At 39.2% G+C, this 20,760-nt stretch overlaps 1 protein-coding gene and 1 non-coding gene across 2 annotated transcripts in view; both read right to left on the bottom strand.

The window, feature by feature from the left end:
* Positions 1–20,760, bottom strand: part of PAWR (pro-apoptotic WT1 regulator) — a 128,303-nt gene that overhangs the window by 8,414 nt on the left and 99,129 nt on the right. Inside the window, exons 5-6 of the mRNA XM_070370973.1 lie at positions 3,826–3,976; positions 1,401–1,505 (exon numbers count right to left, since the gene is read on the bottom strand). Of these exons, the coding sequence (XP_070227074.1) occupies positions 1,401–1,505; positions 3,826–3,976 (256 nt within the window). The remainder of the gene's footprint in view (positions 1–1,400; positions 1,506–3,825; positions 3,977–20,760) is intronic.
* On the bottom strand, positions 18,943–19,078 carry LOC138988041 (small nucleolar RNA SNORA5). Its single transcript, XR_011464385.1, has one exon. It is a non-coding gene; the product is annotated as a small nucleolar RNA SNORA5 (small nucleolar RNA).

The raw sequence follows: 20,760 nt of genomic DNA, 5'->3' as shown, positions 1-20,760 counted from the left end.
TTTGAAGAAACACGATTTCAAGGCAGACTATTTACTGATGGTTGGAAAAGCAGACATTTATAGATTTACCCTTGCAATTCAAAATACTAAACTTGGAGAGATAAATCTGAATTCTAAGCACACTATTGGACAGCAGCATTCTGATACATTTAGTATACTGTCTTTGAATTGAGTTCTAAAAGTACAAACACAGAATTTGTATTTATTCACAAACTAAATAAATGATATTAGGAAAGTAATTTGTTGAAAAAAAAAAAAACAATAATAAAGATATGAGATTCTTTTTTAAAAGTACCACAACTGAGACCTATCTAAGATTTATCATTAAATGATAAAATAATACGTTCATATATCATTATTAGGTTATAATCTCTGTAAAGGCAGGTGTCTTATGCTTTTTAATAAACACAGTGCCTAAGACAGTGCCAGTACATCACAGAAGTCAAACATATTTGCAGATTTTATTAAATCACATTCTATAGCCAATAGAGGAATGCCCATGTTCTGAACCAAGATGAAAGGCAGTCATCAAGAATGAAAGAGCTTACTTAAAATTAACACTATTGAATACCTGAAGGTCAATTACTGGCTCAGCATATAACTATGCAATTCCTATACCCGGCCTGAGTTTCAGTGTCCTCCTGTACACCCTACAGTTAATCCATGGAGCTGTATTAGAATGAGTCTGCACATAATGCAGCTTTCTATTTTCTCTGCTTTTAGAATTAGAGTTAAGACTGGATTAAGAATTTGTTCCTTTTTCCCCTGAAACAAATTTCTTTCCTCCATCTTATGTAAAGCCTTCAAAATAGGAAAACTACGAAATCACTTCTCATAACCATTACCTAAGTATGGCCTAGCATTAATACCTACTTCTTAAGCAGGAAGTAAATACTAGGGCTGAAAAGGAAAAAGTGTTATGACTAGTAGTAATAGAGAACTTGGAGTAAGGCTAAACCTAAAATGGGGGATGAATACGTATAACTGGGGCAGGCAAAAGTGGTCAAAATACCACAAAAACAGAGACACGTGGCGTTTCTTATAGCAAGAAAGAGCAATTTCAGTTCTTCTTTGAGGCAACTCTGCCAGTACTGTTGTACATGTTATGTGTGGTGCTGACCAAGCTGCCTCTTACATCCAGACTCCAACAAAACACAAAACAAATCCATTCACTGGTCCATTCCCAGAAGAATAATATAAATACAACTGATAATTGGCCAGAAGAATCAGTTTATGGAATGAAATGACAGTCCTGACGACCACAAATTACTGTGACATTAACAAAGGAATGAACTATTCAGTTCACATTATTAAATAAAATTACTTCTTCATATTTCTGTATTTTCATCCAATTGAGAGGAAAAAACAAAACCATTAAAATGAAATATGTGAGTACTCACTCTATTTAACAAATCAATTTCTTCTTTGAGTTTTCCAATCATTTCTTCTTTATCTTGCATTAGTCTCACAAGTCTTAAGTTTTCTTGCCTCTCTCTTACCACCTCCTGGTACATAAAATTACAAAGTATTAACTGAGAAGTAACAAGTTGTTTCTAATCTTAAATAGAATACATCCACTAAATCTGGTGAAGTACCTTAGATATATGAAAATTTCCAGTGACTTTCTTAAGTCACTTGGGGAGGGAAGGAGGAACCCATCCCACAGAAAAGAACCAGGGAATGAGAGGAAACAGGATTGTAAAATATACTTCTGATTAAATCAATGTTTACCCAAGTTTTTAACAAATACCAATACTCAAATGGGCTTCCCTGGTGGCTCAGATGGTAAATGATCTGCCTACAATGCAGGGACCTGGGTTGGGAAGATCCCTTGGCTAAGGGCATGGCAACCCACTCCAGTCTTCTTGCCTGGAGAATCCCCATGGACAGATGAGCCTGGCGGGCTACAGTCCATAGGGTTGCAAAGAGTCAGACATGGCTGAGCAATTAAGCACAATGACTTTAGCTCTTTAGTATCTCTTAATATTAAATGACTAATACCCTGCTGAAGGAAACTCAAAACTTTCGTTCAAAACACAGTTTAAGATAAGGAGATTGCTCTGTGGAAAACAGAAAAATAGTGATCCTCCATTTTACTTTTGGCTCTGCCAGTTAATTGACAAATGGGTAAAATGAAGGAGCTGAAAATGATATTAGCTTTTAAACTTTTTTCCCCCTTAAACAATGCAGTGACTTCCCCAGCCATCCAGTAGTTAAGACTCTACACTTCTAACTGCAGGGAGTGTGGGTCTGATCCCTGGTTGGGGAAATTGAGATCCACCAAGCCGTGTACAGCCAAAACCAAAACAAACAAACAAAAAGAAACAATGCAACACCTTTTTCAGAGAAATCTTGCTTAGAATCCAGGACTTTAGGCTGGGTCAGCCATCTGAGAAGCAAAAGTGAAGCCGAACTGAAAAAGTCTCAGCCAGAATTTGGCTTCTTTCTTATGACCTCAGAGGAAAGCAGTCAGACAGTCTCATTAATCTGCTGCTGCCAACAACTCAGTCCAAACTTCTGTGAACTTTAAAAGCCTTTTTTGATGAACCCCCTTGAAAACTATTAAGACTTCCCAGATGGCTCGGAGGTAAAGAATCTGCATGCAATGCAGGAGATGCAGGTTCAATCCCTGGGTCAGGAAGATCCCCTGGAGGAGAAAATGGCAACCCATTGCAGTATTCTTGCCTAACAAACCCAAGGACGGAGAAGCAGTTGAAAGGGTTACAAAGAGTCAGACACAACTGAGCGACTGAGCATGCACAGACTTGAAAACTAGTATACTATATATCCCTTAAAGTTTTTCAATTTAAACTCACAGAAACTAGTGTTAAAGTTCAAATGTGAACTAAAAATAATCATAATGTTATAAAAAAGAGTAAAATTCAATCTCTACTTAAAGCAACTTTTATCTTACAAGGAATAATTTCAATTCAACAAGATATGCTTTGAACAATCAGAAAGTAATTCAGCACCATTATTAATTTTAGGGATTGAATGTCTACAGAACAAACTTGAGAACCCATGGTTAATAAATTAACGCCAATATTCATTTGACATGTTCTCAAGTGTTAGTCACTCAGTCATGTCCGACTCTTGATGACTCCATGGACTGTGGCCCGTCAGGCTCATCTGTCCATTGAATTCTCCAGGCAAGAATACTGGACTGGGTAGCCATTCCCTTCTCCAGCGTGGACCTTCCTGACCCAGGGATGAAATCCACAGTTCCTTCATTGCAGGCCGATTCTTTACTGTCTGAGCCACAAAGATACTCTTAAACAGGTTTACTCTTAAAATCGTTGCAGACATCACAGCGGCTCTAGGCTCTAACTCAGAACATAGAGGAAAGTCTACAAACTGAATAGAGTATGTAATAATAAACACACAGTGGTACACACTGCTAGCTAGAATATGCTTCCAACCGTTTCAAAGGTGAAGACTGTGTTCAATATATTAGTATTAAAGACAACTCTTGGCAGAATGAGAGGAGCCATTAAATACTAAGCAATTCAAGAACTGACTCCATTTCTAAAAGTTTTAACATCAACAGAACTGGATAGAACAGCACTAAGAAATCAGAAAATGCTTAGCCACTATGCATCTAGGGAATATCTAATTAAGACTGATTCAAAGCTGCTGTTTGACTACACGTACAAGTACCAATGAACACTAACAGTATCTCCCATCATGCCCCTCATTTTCTTCCCTTTCCTGGTACTGCCTCATCCTTACACATTTCAATTTTTCTCTCTCAGCTGCTATGAAAGTGAAAAAGGAATCCTAATGGTATATTAATTTCATAGATCTTAAATAATTTGTAATTCATACCTTTTCAAGATCTTCAATTTTCTTTTCCAATGTGCTGCTACTTGAGACCAAATTACCTGAAGCATTTGCATCCCTGTTATACCTGCTGAATCCACTTCTATCTGTTCGGGGAAATCTACTTGAGACATCTTCTTCAGAGGCGGTGGTTGTGCTATGGAAATTAAAAAGATACACATTTTTTTAAAGATACCTCATATTCAGCAGGAAGAGTGCAAAGAGTATTTTCTATTTACCATAAACAATTACCATTCCCCTGAGGACACATGATTATGATAGCCAAATTATTTATAATTATAGAAGTTAATCATTATTTCAATATAATAAAAATACAAAAAAATTAATTCTTTTGACTAATCTATCTACTGAGAAGCTGCTAAGTAGCAGACATTGTTTTGAGCACTGAGGGTGGAACAGGAAGCACAGACATGGACTGTGACTTTCACAGAACTTCCCGTGTAACAAGAACACGATCAATGACAATAAACCAAGACAACCATCACAGTAAGGTTAAGCGTAATGTACTCTGAGAACTACAAGAGGGGACCTAATGTAGACTAGTAGAAATGTGTGAAGTAGTGAAGAACTACTTTCTTTCTCCTTTTATTTTTAAATTCCATTACATCATGGGCCAATATTTTAGTAAGATCAAGTAGAATTGAATTGGAAAGATAAAAGTGAAAAACATCATACAAAATGTATGCCTAAATGTTGCAATAGATTCAGACCCGTAAAATTATATTTCAGTAATAGGATAAACAAGAAAAAGAATTACATGAAAATGAGTCATCATCATTGGAAGTATGCATATAGGCAATTATTATTTAAAAACAGCTGTCAAACTGGCAACTTCTGTCATTTTGTAATTCTTAATTATTTAACCAAAATTTATCAGTGAAATAGCAATTCTTCATATTAAACAGCAATTCATACTCTGAACTAATAGTATGTAAGTCTTTAATATAATAAGCTTCCTTCTTATTTTTTTGCATTAGTTATCTATTACTGCATAAAAAATTATGCCAAAATTTAGTGGCTTGAAACAACACAATTATTTGACAGCTTCTGTTGGTCAGGAATCTGGAAGCACATTAGCTGGGTGTTTATATTTCAGGGTCTCTTATGAGGTTTTAGTCAAGACGTTGGTCAGGACTACAGTCATCTGAAGGCTTGCCTGGTCTGGAGGAGAATTTGGCTGTAAGCTCATTCACAGGACTGATGGCAAAACGCCTCAGTTTCAAACCGGCAACTGGTCAAAAGCCTCAGTTACTCAGTATGTGGGCTTCTCTACTAGGCTGTTCACAAGACAGCTGCTTCCAGAGACAAAGTGACACAACCACCAAGACACACTGCAGTCTCTTGTGACCGAAGCTCACAAGTGACACACTACCACGTCAGCCCTGCGTGGGATGTGGGAAAGGATTACATATGGTAAAAACACTGGGAGGCAGAGCTTCCTGGGGGCTTTCGTGGAGACTAGAATCATTCTTGCTCATCAACCTACTCTAGCTTAGACTGATGACAATGCTGATCACAAAGGCTAAAGTATATCTAAACTACCTCTATGATTTAATAGCATTCACAATAGAAAAATTAGTTTCACCAATGTATACTGACCAGAAGAGACTTCAAAGCGATTTGAGCAAGCTCAGGATACTCATTATTATCCACTATGCAGAAAATGACACTTTTCAAAATTTGTCCCCAATCCTTTACTGGTAGCCAGTTCTAATCATTTATCTATCAAAATTATTGGTAAATCTGAGACAATTTTTGATGAAAATAATAGAATTCTGATCCATTAACTCCCTATGCAAGGGTTTTCTTTTGATGGAAAATAAAATTCAAAGTGTATCTTATCAAATTTGTAAGGTAATGGATTATAACATTTTGCAAATGTGCAATACTAAAATCATCACTTACTTACTGATGTATTGGAGAATGAACCATAACAATTTGAAAAATCTTTCCCCCCCAAATTTCTAACTTTCATTTTTTTTCTTTGTCTTTATGTAACACTAAAAATATGGCATTTCTTTCTTGCACAAAAGGCTAATTAATATCTTTTTTTTTTTTAAAGAATGATGCTATCAGACAAATAAGTCTCATACACATATTTAAAAGGCTGGGGATCAAACTAGTTTCCTCTTTTAAAATTGAAATATTTCTAGTTGTTCAGTTGCTCAGTCGTGTCTGACTCTTTGCAATCCCATGGACTGTGGCACGCCAGACTTCCCTGTCCTTCACCAACTCCCAGAGCTTGCTCAAACTCATGTCCATTTAGTCAATGATGTCATCCAACCATCTCATCCTCTGTCGTCTACTCCTCCTGCCTTCAATCTTTCCCAGCATTAGGGTCTTTTCTAATGAGTTGGCTCTTCACGTCAGGTGGCCAAAGTACTGGAGCTTCAGCTTCAGCATCAGTTCTTCCAATGAATATTCAGGGTTGATTTCCTTTAGGATTGACTGGTTTGATCTCCTTGCTGTCCAAGGGACTCTCAAAAGTCTTCTCCAACACCACAGTTCAAAAGCATCAATTCTTCAGCGCTCAGCCTTCTTTATGGTCCAACTCTCCCATCCATATGTGACTACTGGAAAAATCATAGATTTAACTAACGGACCTTTGTTGGCAAAGTGATGTCTCTGCTTTTTGATATGCTGTCTAAATTTGTCATAGCTTTCCTTCCAAGGAGCAAATGTCTTTTAATTTCACAGCTGCAGTCACCATCTGCAGTGATTCTGAAGCCCAAGAAAATAAGTCCGTCACTGTTCCCATTGTTTCCCCATCTATTTGTCATGAACTGATGGGACCAGATGCCATGATCTTTGTTTTCTGAATGTTGAGTTTTAGGCCAACTTCTTCATTCTCCTCTTTCACTTTTATCAAGAGGCTCTTTAGTTCCTCTTCGATTTCGGTCATAATGGTGGTGTTATCTGCATATCTGAGGTTATTGACATTTATCCTAGCTATCTTCATTCCAGCTTGGGCTTCATCCAGCCCGACATTTTGCATGATGTACTCTGTATATAAGTTAAATAAGCAGGGTGACAATATACAGCCTTGACGGACTCCTTTTCCTAATTGGAACCAGTCTGTTGTTCCATGTCCAGTTCCAACTGTTGCTTCCTGACCTGCATACAGGTTTCTCAAGAGGCAGGTCAGGTGGTCTGGTATTCCCGTCTCTTTCAGAAATTTCCACAGTTGGTTGTGATCCACAGAGTCAAAGGCTTTAGCATAGTCAATGAAGCAGAAGTAGATGTTTTTCTGGAATTCTCTTGCTTCTTCTATGATGGGATGTTGGCAATTTGATCTCTGGTTCCTCTACCTTTTCGAAATCCAGCTTGATCATCTGAAGTTCTTGGTTCACGTACTATTGAAGCCTGGCTTGGAGAATTTTCAGCATTACTTTGCTAGCATGAGAAATGAGCACAACTGTGCGGTAGTTTGAGTGTTCTTTGGCACTGCCTTTTTTGGGGATTAGAATGAAGACTGAAGTATAGCTGATTTATAAAACCTGGTTTTTGCTTGTAAAAACATGACGTTCATCCCAAAAGTCAAACACTTTTGTCAGAATGTTTCCCTCTAAAAATCACTGTATACGTCAGCATAGGGTAACAGTTCATATCTTTTAATTTTCTTTAAACCACAACTTTAATGTATCAGCGTCTCAGTAATTCACGCCTGTAGTGACTGTTTATCTCAGCCGGCCTAACCAGACTTTGTCAATGAAAGCAGGAGACATTTATCTGTGCTCTGGCACAGGCTGCAACACTGCTCCCTGTCACTGTCTCTATCTAATCAGAACACACTCCTGCAAAACAAACAAACATTCCAAACCGCATCTGTTGGCCCTTCAAAGTTTTATATACTTCACAGCAAGCATTGTTTGTCAACAAAGAAAATGAAAAGTAATTTCTTTCTTCACATTACTGTTATGTCAGCAAAATCAAGGTATTGATCATACTGTAACAAAAATTCCTGTTATCCTGCTTTGTCAAAGAATTGGTCTTCTGTATCCCTAAATATAACAAATCATGGGCGTAGCTGAGAAGCATTACATGAACTATCTACTTTGCTACAGACTCATCCAACAACTTCCAGCAAACATCTTTCACTTTTCATACCTAGTTTTTAATGTCAGCAACCTGAAGTCAGACTGGAAAAGAAACTCACAAAACACTAATGAAATCCTGATGATCTGCTTCTGTCAGCTTCTTAACTGTGACAGTCTTTCTTTCAAATAAGACATTTGTGGTTGTGAATGTAACGCCGTGCATATAAATGCCACTTAAATTTGGTGGTTTTATTGTTTCAGCAGCCAGTACATTACTGCAAATAATCCCACTATGGTTTTCAGTTCAGTTCAGTTCAGTTGCTCAGTTGTGTCCGACTCTTTGTGACCCCATGAATTGCAGCACGCCAGGCCTCCCTGTCCATCACCAACTCCCGGAGTTCACTCAGACTCACGTCCATCGAGTCAGTGATGCCATCCAGCCATCTCAACCTCTGTTGTCCCCTTCTCCTCCTGCCCCCAATCCCTCCCAGCATCAGAGTCTTTTCCAATGAGTCAACTCTTCGCATGAGGTGGCCAAAGTATTGGAGTTTCAGCTTTAGCATCAGTCCTTCCAAAGAAATCCCATGGCTGATCTCCTTTAGAATGGACTGGTTGGATCGCCTTGCAGTCCAAGGGACTCTCAAGAGTCTTCTCCAACATTACAGTTCAAAAGCATCAATTCTTTGGCGCTCAGTTTTCTTCACAGTCCAGCTCTCACATCCATACATGCTGCTGCTGCTAAGTCGCTTCAGTCGTGTCCGACTCTGTGCGACCCCATAGATGGCAGCCCACCAGGCTTCCCTGTCCCTGGGATTCTCCAGGCAAGAACAGTGGAGTGGATTGCCATTTCCTTCTCCAGTGCGTGAAAGTAAAAAGTGAAAGTGAAGTCGCTCAGTCGTGTCTGACTCTTAGCAACCCCATGGACTGCAGCCAACCAGGCTCCTCCGTCCATGGATTCTCCAGGCAAGAGTACTGGAGTGGGGTGCCATTGCCTTCTCCGTACATGACCACAGGAAAAACCATAGCCTTGACTAGACGGACCTTTGTTGGCAAAGTACTATCTTTGCTTTTCAATATGCTATCTAGGTTGGTCATAACTTTTCTTCCGAGGAGTAAGCATCTTTTAATTTCATGGCTGCAGTCGCCATCTGCAGTGATTTTGGAGCCCCCAAAAATAAAGTCTGACACTGTTTCCACTGTTTCCCCATCTATTTCCCATGAAGTGATGGGACCAGATGCCATGATCTTCGTTTTCTGAATGTTGAGCTTTAAGCCAACTTTTTCACTCTCCTCTTTTACTTTCATCAAGAGGCTTTTGAGTTCCTCTTCACTTTCTGCCATAAGGGTGGTTTTAGCACCTCCCTATCAATAATGGCTAAAAACTGAACTCACTATAGGAGGGATACTTCTTCTCAACAAAACAAGTACAAACTCTTTTGGTCTGTATCTCTTTGAAATTACTTCCATCATTATCATACTTTGGTCTACTACTTCTGTCACATTCAAAAAAGATGTATCTTTTCTTTTAAAAAGTCTAGTAAAGTTTGTTTTATTCTAAGTAAATTAAAATTAAAAATAAAGAATGTAAAATTTACTTCTTAGATTTAGATAATACTAACAAAAGCAGAAACTGAAAAGAATAAAAAAAGATTTTTAGCTTTTACATATTTATTTTAAGTATATGTCTACTTAATTGTTTTATTTATGGAACAAGAATATGTCTGATTAAATTTAACACAAGATTTCTAAGGTAAATATATCTTCACATTTTCTTCAATTCTTACACATTTTGGTTTACAAATGACTAACATAAAAATGTTGGAGAAGGAAATGGCAACCCACTCCAGTGTTCTTGCCTGGAGAATCCCAGGGACGGGGAGGCCTGGTAGGCTGCCATCTATGGGGTCGCACAGAGTCAGACATGACTGAACTGACTTAGCAGCAGCAGCAGCAACATAAAAATAACACAGGCATAGCAGAATATACATTCTTTACTAGCTTGCAAGATGACCAAGATAAACCAAACTCTGGGTCATAAAACCCACCGTCACAAATTTAAAAGATTAGAAATCATATTGTGCCTGGTCTTAGAGCACAATAGAATTAGACCAGAACTAATAACAGAAAGATAACTGGACAACTCCCGAATAACATGGAGATTAAACAATGCACTTCTAAATAACACATGGGTCAAAGAAGAAATCTCAAGAGAAACTTTAAAGTATTTTGAACAAAACAAAAAAAAATTTACAACTTATCATCTGTGGAATACAGTGAAAGTAGTGCTTAGAAAGGAACGTGTACACTGAACGCATGTATTAGAAAAGACAGATCTAAAATCAATACTCTAAGTTTCTACCCTAGGAAACTAGGAAAGAAAGAGCATTTTAAATCCAAAATAAGCAGATAAAAGAATAACAAGAACTAGAGCAGAAATTAATGAAACTGAAAACAAGAAACCAATACAGAATAATCAAAGAACCAGTAACTATTTCTTTAAAAATATCAACAAAACCAATAGGCCTATAGCCAAGCTAAGAAAAAGAGAGGACACAGATTACCAACAGAAATGAAAGAGGGATATCACTGAAGATTCCATGGACATGCAAATAATAATAAAGTAATACTCTGACCACAAATTTGATAACCTCGATGAAACAGATCAATTGCTTGGAAGCTACAATCTGCCAAAATTCACACAAGAAACAAATAATTTCAATAGGCTGGTATGTATTAAAGAAATTAAATCAATAATTAATAACTTTGCAAAATAGAAAGTATCAGGCCCAGATGGGTTCACTAGTGAATCCATCCAAAATCTAAGGAAGAAATTATACAGATTACTAAAATCTCTTTCAGAAGTAAAAATAGCAGGAATACATTTTAATTTATGAGGCCAGCATTACTCTAATACCAAAATCAGACAGATACCATAAGAAAACTAAAAAATAAAGATTAAGATCTCTCATGAACACTGATGCAAAAATCCTCAACAAAATATTGGCACATTGAATTTGAGAATGTATAGAAAAAAATTATCCACCAAAAATCAAATGGCATTTATTCAAGGCTGATTCTGTTTAAAAAAACACACATATACACAATTATGTAATCTATTGCAGTAACAGGCTAAAGAAGGATCACATGTCACACAGACACAGAAAAAGCATTTGACAAAATCTAACATCTATATGGCTTCCCTGGTAGCTTGGACGGTAAAGCGTCTGCCTACAATGCGGGAGACCCAGGTTCAATCCCTGGGTCGGGAAGATCCCCTGGAGAAGGAAATGGCAACCCACTCCAGTATTCATGCCTGGAAAATCCCAAGGACGGAGGAGCCTATAACATCTATATATGATTAAAAAAAAAAAAAAAAGTACAACTAAGCACAGAAAGGAATTTCCTAAACCTGATAAAGAATATCTACACACACACAAACACACACACAAACCTACATCATACCTAGTGGTGAGACACTCAAAGCTTTCCTGCTATGATCAACAAGGCAAGAATGTCTCCCTTCACCAACTCCTTTTCAGTATCTTACTGGAAGTCTAGGTAATACAATAAGACAAGAAAAGGAAATAAAAGGTATACAGACGGGGAAGGAAGAGATAAAACTGCCTTTGTTCACAGATGATATGATCACCTATGGAGAAAATGTGAAAGGACCAACACAAAAAAATTCCTGAAATGAATAAGTAATTATAGCTAGTCTGCAAGACATAAGGGTAATACACAAAAGTCAATCCCTTTCCTACACACTAGAAATGAACAAGTGAGATTTGAAATTTAAAACAACACATTTACATTAGCTCTCTACAAAATGAGATACTTCTGTATAAATCTGACAAAATGTATAACATCTATATGAGGAAAAGAACAAAAACTGATGAAAGACACCAAAGAAGAACTAAGTAAATGGAGAAACCAGTTAGTGGACAGGAAGAGTCAATGTTGGTACGTGCCACTTCTTCCCAACTTTGATTTCCCATCGATCTCTTGGCTCAATGCAAGCCCAATCAAAATCCTAACAAGCTGGAGAAGGAAATGGCAACCCACTCCAGTGTTCTTGCCTGGAGAATCCCAGGGACGGGGGAGCCTGGTGGGCTGCCGTCTATGGGGTCGCACAGAGTCGGACACGACTGAAGTGACTTAGCAGTATACATTTGTGTGGGCAAGGGGCATATGGCAAATTTCTGTACCTTCTTAGCAGTTTTGCTGTGAATCTTAAACTCAGAAAACTAACTCAAAAACAAAAAGTAAGAAAATGCATAACACTGGAAAATAGACTCAGCCTGTGGTATTAATGTGGGAACCATCTTCATTACTGGGGTTCCAGAATTTCTGCATAAGGGAACATCTCTCGAAGCTGAGTTTTTTGGTGTATAAGTTTCTTCTGTTGAAACTTTATAGGAAATAAAAGTTGATTCCTGGTGATTCTGGAAGGCTTAAAGCTCAGCCCTCACCTATACCATCCATCTGTTGCTACTGCCACTGGTCTCTACTTTTTCATCATTGTTGTGAAGCTTAAATAAACTGGTTTCAAAATCTAAAAAAAAAAAAAAAAAAATCCTAACAAGCTATTTTTTGGTACTGACAAACTAATTCTAAAGTTTACATGGAGAGGCCAGATCCAGAATAGGCAACACAATATTAATTAACAAAGTTGGCGGGCTAACACCACCCAACTTAAGACTTAGTTTGAAGCTATAGTAATCATGACAGTGCAGTACTGGTAAAAGAAGAGACAAACAGAGCAATGGAACAGCAACAGAAGCAGAAAGAGACTCACATAAATAAGCCAAAACTCTTTGACAAGGGGTACAGGCAATATAATGGAACAAAACTGTCTTTTCAACAAATGGAAAACAACTGGACATGTGCATGCAATGAAAAATAAAACAAAGAACTCATACCCTTAACAAAAGTTAACTCAAAATGGATCAAGACTTAAATGAAAATGCAAAACTATTAATATATAATCTCATAGAAGACAACTAACATAGGAGAAATGCAGAAGACTCTGGGTATGCTGATGACTTCTTAGGTAAAACATCAAAGGCACAATCCATGAAAAATAGTTGATAGTTGTTGCTCTTTAGTCACTAAGTCGTATCTGATTCTTTGGCAACCCCTTGGACTGTAGTCCACCAGGCTCCTCTATCCATTGGATTTCCGAGGCAAGAATACTGGAGTGGGTTGCCTTTTCCTTCTCCAGGAGACCTTCCTGACCCAGGGATCAAACCTTCGTCTCGTGCACTGGCAGGCAGATTCTTTACCACTGAGCCACCTGGGAAGCCATGATTGATAGCTGAACTTCATTAAAATTTTAAATATCTCTGCTCTGTGAAAGACAATGTTAAAAGAACAAGACAAGCTAGCCTGGAAGAAAATATTTACAAAAGGATATATCTGATAAAGAACTATTATCCAAAATATACAGATAATTCTACAATTTAACAATAACAAACCACCAGACTGAAAAATGAGCCAAAGAACTTAATAGACACCTCATAAGAAAATAAGATATACAGATGGCAAAATAGCATATAGGAAGATTTTCCATATCATCTGTAATCAGGGAAATGCAAATTAAAATCAGATACTGCTACACACACATTAAAATGGCTAAAATCAGGATCAACACTGGTGAGGATATAGAGCAACATTAACTCTTATTCACTGCTGGTTGGAATGTAAACTGGTACAGCTGCTTCTGAGACACTTTGGTGGTTTTCCTATACAACTAAATATACTCTTACCATGGATCATGCTCCTTGGTATTAATCTAAAGGAGCTGAAAACATATGTCTACACACAAACCTATGCATGGATGTTTATAGAAGCTTTATTTATAACTGCCAAAACTTGAGAGCAATCACACTGCCCTTTAATAAGTAAGTGGATAAATAAACTGTGGTATATCCAGAAAATGGAATATTATTCAGCACATAAAAAGAAATGGGCTATTAAACCATGAAACAATATGGAGGAAATTTAAATTGTATATTACTAAGTGAAAGAAGCCAAGCTGAGAAGGCTATATACTGTTTGGTTTCAATTATATGACTCTGTGGCAAAGGCACATGGAGCATAAAAAGATCAGAAACTAAAATGATACCACAGTATCATACCATAGTATCATTTTACATAGCGATGGAGACATGGCATTACACATTAGCGCGGCCGAGAGGAGCCACCCCACGTCTGAGGTCAGGGGCAGCAGCCGAGAGTACCAGACTGCGATGGCGCAGGAATGGCCGAGAGGAGCTACCCTGCGTCCGAGGTCGGGCAGGCGGCCGAGAGGAGATACCCAGCGTCTGAGGTCAGGGGTGGTGACAACAGGAGTTACCCCACGTCCGAGGTCAGGGCCGGCGGCCAGGAGGAGCTACCCCATGCCCCTAAGCCCGAGGCCAGGAGCGATGGGCGGGAAGAGCTACCCCACGCCCCTAAGCCCGAGGCCAGGGGCGGTGGCCAGGAAGACCAATCCCACATCCAAGGAGCCGTGGCTGCATGGGCGCAGGAGGGCCTAGAGGAGCTATCCCACATTGAAGGTCAAGAAGGGCAGGGGTGAGGAGATACCCCTCGTCCAAGGTAAGGAGCAATGGCTGTGCTTTGCTGGAGCAGCCGTGAAGAGATACCCCACGCCCAAGGTAAGAGAAACCCAAGTAAGACGGTAGGTGTTGCAAGAGGGCATCAGAGGGCAAACACACAGAAACCATACTCACAGAAAACAGTCAATCTAATCACACTAGGACCACAGCCTTGTCTAACTCAATGAACTAAGCCATGCCCGTGGGGCAACCCAAGACGGGCAGGTCATGGTGGAAAGATTTGACAGAATGGGGTCTACTGGAGAAGGGAATGGCAAACCACTTTAGTATTCTTGCCTTGAGAACCCCATGAACAGTATGAAAAGGCAAAATGATAGGATACTGAAAGAGGAACTCCCCAGGTCAGGAGGTGCCCAATATGCTACTGGAGATCAGTGGAGAAATAACTCCAGAAAGAATGAAGGGATGGAGCTGAAGCAAAAACAATACCTAGCTGTGGATGTAACTAGTGATAGAAGCAAGGTCTGATGCTGTAAAGAGCAATATTCCATAGGAACCTGGAATGTCAGGTCCATGAATCAAGGCAAATTGGAAGTGGTCAAACAAGAGATGGCAAGAGTGAATGTCGACATTCTAGGAATCAGCTAACTGAAATAGACTGGAATGGGTGAATTTAACTCAGATGACCATTATATCTACTACTGCAGGCAGGAATCCCTCAGAAGAAATGGAGTGGCCATCATGGTCAACAAAAGAGTTTGAAATGCAGTACTTGGATGCAATCTCAAAAACGACAGAATGATCTCTGTTCATTTACAAGGCAAACCATTCAATATCACAGTAATCCAAGTCTATGCCCCAACCAGTAACGCTGAAGAAGCTGAAGTTGAACGGTTCTATGAAGACCTACAAGACCTTTTAGAACTAACACCCAAAAAAGATGTCCTTTTCATTATACGGGACTGGAATGCAAAAGTAGGAAGAAACACCTGGAGTAACAGGCAAATTTGGCCTTGGAATACGGAATGAAGCAGGGCAAAGACTAATAGAGTTTTGCCAAGAAAATGCACTGGTCATAACAAACACCCTCTTCCAACAACACAAAAGCAGACTCTATACATGGACATCACCAGATGGTCAACACTGAAATCAGTGATTATATTCTTTGCAGCCAAAGATGGAGAAGCTCTATACAGTCAGCAAAAACAAGACCAGGAGCTGACTGTGGCTCAGACCATGAACTCCTTATTGCCAAATTCAGACTTAAATTGAAGAAAGTAGGGAAAACCACTAGACCATTCAGGTATGACCTAAATCAAATCCCTTATGATTATACAGTGGAAGTGAGAAATAGATTTAAGGGCCTAGATCTGATAGATAGAGTACCTGATGAACTATGGAATGAGGTTCGTGACACTGTACAGGAGACAGGGATCAAGACTATTCCCATAGAAAAGAAATGCAAAAAAGCAAAATGGCTGTCTGGGGAGGCCTTACAAATAGCTGTGAAAAGAAGAGAAGCGAAAAGCAAAGGAGAAAAGGAAAGATATAAACATCTGAATGCAGAGTTCCAAAGAATAGCAAGAAGAGATAAGAAAGGCTTCTTCAGCGATCAATGCAAAGAAATAGAGGAAAACAACAGAATAGGAAAGACTAGGGATCTCTTCAAGAAAATCAGAGATACCAAAGGAACATTTCATGCAAAGATGGGCTCGATAAAGGACAGAAATGGTATGGACCTAACAGAAGCAGAAGATATTAAGAAGAGGTGGCAAGAATACACAGAAGAACTGTACAACAAAGATCTTCACCACCCAGATAATCATGATGGTGTGATCACTCACCTAGAGCCAGACATCCTGGAATGTGAAGTCAAGTGGGCTTTAGAAAGCATCACTACGAACAAAGCTAGTGGAGGTGATGGAATTCCAGTTGAACTATTCCAAATCCTGAAAGATGATGCTGTGAAAGTGCTGCACTCAATATGCCAGCAAATTTGGAAAACTCAGCAGTGGCCACAGGACTGGAAAAGGTCAGTTTTCATTCCAATCCCAAAGAAAGGCAATGCCAAAGAATGCTCAAACTACCACACAATTGCACTCATCTCACACACTAGTAAAGTAATGCTCAAAATTCTCCAAGCCAGGCTTCAGCAATATGTGAACCGTGACCTTCCTGATGTTCAAGCTGGTTTTAGAAAAGGCAGAGGAACCAGAGATCAAATTGCCAACATCCGCTGGATCATGGAAAAAGCAAGAGAGTTCCAGAAAAACATCTATTTCTGCTTTCTTGACTATGCCAAAGCCTTTGACTGTGTGGATCACAATAAACTGTGGGAAATTCTGAAAGAGATGGGAATATCAGACCACCTGACCTGCCTCTTGAGAAACCTGTATACAAGTCAGGAAGCAACAGTTAGAACTGGACAGGGAACAACAGACTGGTTCCAAATAGGAAGAGCAGTCCGTCAAGGCTGTATATTGTCACCCTGCTTATTTAACTTCTATGCAGAGTACATCATGAGAAACGCTGGACTCGAAGAAACACAAACTGGAATCAAGATTGCTGGAGAAATATCAATCACCTCAGATATGCAGATGACACCACCCTTATGGCAGAAAGTGAAGAGGAACTCAAAAGCCTCTTGATGAAAGTGAAAGTGGAGAGTGAAAAAGTTGGCTTAAAGCTCAACATTCAGAAAACAAAGATCATGGCATCTGGTCCCACGACTTCTGGAAACAGTGTCAGACTTTATTTTTTGGGGCTCCAAAATCACTACAGATGGTGACTGCAGCCATGAAATTAAAAGACGCTTACTCCTTGGAAGGAAAGTTATGACCAACCTAGATAGAATATTCAAAAGCAGAGACATTACTTTGCCAACAAAGGTTCGTCTAGTCAAGGCTATGGTTTTTCCTGTGGTCATGTATGGATGTGAGAGTTGGACTGTGAAGAAGGCTGAGTGCCGAAGAATTGATGCTATTGAACTGTAGTGTTGGAGAAGACTCTTGAGGGTCCCTTGGACTCCAAGGAGATCCAATCAGTCCATTCTGAAGGAGATCAGCCCTGGGATTTCTTTGGAAGGAATGATGCTAAAGCTGAAACTCCAGTACTTTGGCCACCTCATGCGAAGAGTTGACTCACTGGAAAAGACTCTGATGCTGGGAGGGATTGGGGGCAGGAGGAGAAGGGGACGACAGACGATGAGACGGCTGGATGGCATCACTGACTTGATGGACGTGAGTCTGAGTGAACTCCGGGAGTTGGTGATGGACAGGGAGGCCTGGCGTGCTGCAATTCATGGGGTCGCAAAGAGTCGGACACGACTGAGCGACTGATCTGATCTGATCTGATCTGACAGAAGGTACACCACCAAGAGAGAACCATATAAACTAGGGACTTTGGTTACGATGTGTCAGTGTAAGTTCATCAACTGTAACAAATACGCCTCCCTATAGGAAGGAGGCTATCCATGTGTGAGGACAGGTTTAGATGGGAAACCTGTGTACCTTTTCCTCAATTTTGCTCTAAAAAGTTAGAGCAAAAGTTTAAAAAAAAAAACAACAAACACATATGTACCATGGTACTTGAATTAGTCAATATCCTGTTCATAAAGGAGTCCACTTATCATGAACCTGGGTGTGATGATAACAATGTCAAAATGAAATTCAGGCTTCTAAATATTTACTTTTATGTTTTATTCTTACTTTGTCATGGGTTAGAAACAGTTCAAGGACCACACTTTGAACAGCATTAAAAGAATGTTTAAACTCAAGACTTAAAAGAGGAATAAGAATGTGCAAATATGAAAGAGTATGTGGTCTATTGAGAAACAGAAAAATCCAATATGGCTAAAGCATGAAATGTAAACATAGGAGTGATAAGATATGACACTGGAAAAGCAAGCAGGAGACTGAAAACTATTTTAAGAAGAATTTCAATGAATGGTTTCTAAATTTATTCACTATATACACATTGGTATGTATATTTATCTATTTTATATTATGATTTATACTATATGTGATTATATATAATATACTCATATAATTTATCATACAAATATATATGTAAATTAAATACTATGATTTAGAACATGGTATTATTAAAATATTATTACTGTATCACAAAAAGTAGAACATAAAGGGATGAAAAGAATTTTAAGTGTACATTTTAACTATGGTGTAAGTTTTCTTTGTTTTGACAAAAATTGACTATAATGTTCTTAATGAAAGTATAATTTGAAGATGCTTCTTTACTTCTGAGGAACTTATTTTAACTTATGAAATATAAAGATTCGAAGGTACAGTTCTAAGATGAGCATGCATTTTTTATTTTTATTTATTTATTTTTCTTTCCCGCAGGGGTCAGCTTGATAGCCCGCGGGCCAGGGGTCCCATACAGTGCAGGCCCTGCGAGACAGCAACTAGGCCTGAGCTTACTAAACATATGTCCCATCTGGGCAGGGCCTGCCTCTGCTCCCACCCCAGCGAGTCCCCAGACCGGGCGTACCGTGTCCATAGCCAAACTTATCCCCAGGTCCCAGGGCAGGGGACCCAGGGCCCATGAGCTGCAGAGTTTGCTGTGGCAGTCATCCGGGCCAGCCCCTGCTACCACGGGAACAGGGCTGAATTTGACTTGACTGTGGGCATTTTTTATTTTTAATGGCTATAACAGAAAGAGATGCCTCACAGAGTTTTTAAAATTTTCACTTGAAAATCCAAAGCATCAAAATAATTTTTTCTAATTTGTAAAAACACATCTGATTTTATGATTGCTGGGAGAAATATCAATAACCTCAGATGTGTAGATGACACCACCCTTATGGCAGAAAGTAAAGCAAAAAGCCTCTTGATGAAGGTGAAAGAGGAGAGTGAAAAAGTTGGCTTAAAGCTCAACATTCAGAAAATGAAGATCATGGCATCTGGTCCCATCACTTCATGGCAAATAGATGGGGAAACAGTGGAAACAGTGTCAGACTTTATTTTTTTGGGCTCCAAAATCACTGCAGATGGTGACTGCAGTCATGAAATTAAAAGACGCTTACTCCTTGGAAGGAAAGTTATGACCAACCTAGATAGCATATTCAAAAGCAGAGACATTACTTTGCCAACAAAGGTCTGTCTAGTCAAGGCTATGGTTTTTCCAGTGGTCATGTATGGATGTGAGAGTTGGACTGTGAAGAAAGCTGAGCACTGAAGAATTGATGCTTTTGAACTGTGGTGTTGGAGAAGACTCTTGAGAGTCCCTTAGACTGCAAGGAGATCCAATTGGTCCATTCTAAAGGAGATCAGCCCTGGGATTTCTTTGGAAGGACTGATGCTAAAACTGAAAACTCCAGTACTTTGGCCGCCTCACGCGAAGAGCTGACTCACTGGAAAAGACCCTGATGCTGGGAGGGATTGGGGCCAGGAGGAAAAGGGAACGACAGAGGATGAGATGGCTGGATGGCATGCATCACCAACTCGATGGACCTGAGTTTGAGTGAACTCCGGGAGTTGGGGATAGACAGGGAGGCCTGGCGTGCTGCAATTCATGGGGTCGCAAAGAGTCGGACACGACTGAGCGACTGAACTGAACTGAACTGAACTGAACTGAAATCTAGGGCTTCCCTGATGGTTCAGATGGTGAAGCGTCTGCCTGCAACGCAGGAGACCTGGGCTCGATCCCTGGGTCAGGAAAATCCCCTGGAGAAGGAAATGGCAGCCCACTCCAGTACTCTTGCCTGGAAAATCCCATGGACAGAGGAGCCTAGTAGGCTACAGTCCATAGGGTCACAAAGAGTCGGACACAACTGAGCAACATCACATTCACTTTCACTGAAATCTAAGCTTCACAAGTTTGCTTTTGAACATGCTGAGTTTAAGATGCTTCTATGATATCTAAAAACAGGTATTTTAAAGTTGTCGGTTATATAGGAATGGAGCTAATGATTTGGAATCATCAGCATAGGTAAATATAATAACTGAAGTCATCAGTGTGAAAAAAAATTCCAGTACAAATAAACAGAACAAAAATAATAAGACAAAGTGCTGAGTAACACCAACACATAAAGACTAAGTACAGGAAAGGAAGAAATACAAATAAAACTGGGAAATACCAGCAGAGCGGTAGAAAGAAAATCAAGAGAGTAAGGTTATCACCTAAGTTGCAGCATATATAAAAGAGAACTAGAATCATTTTAAAGGCCTCTTTTCAGTTAAAAAAAGTCCACACACCTGCATCAACCACATGATTATTCAAATACAAACTACAATGCTGACAACTACAAATAAAAACCTAAACATGTGGATATACCCTAATATGTTTGTATTTGCTTGATGTACATA

The sequence above is a fragment of the Bos mutus genome, chromosome 5 (assembly GCF_027580195.1).
Source record: "Bos mutus isolate GX-2022 chromosome 5, NWIPB_WYAK_1.1, whole genome shotgun sequence".
Lineage (NCBI taxonomy): Eukaryota > Metazoa > Chordata > Mammalia > Artiodactyla > Bovidae > Bos > Bos mutus.
This window is presented reverse-complemented; position numbering and strand designations above follow the sequence as displayed.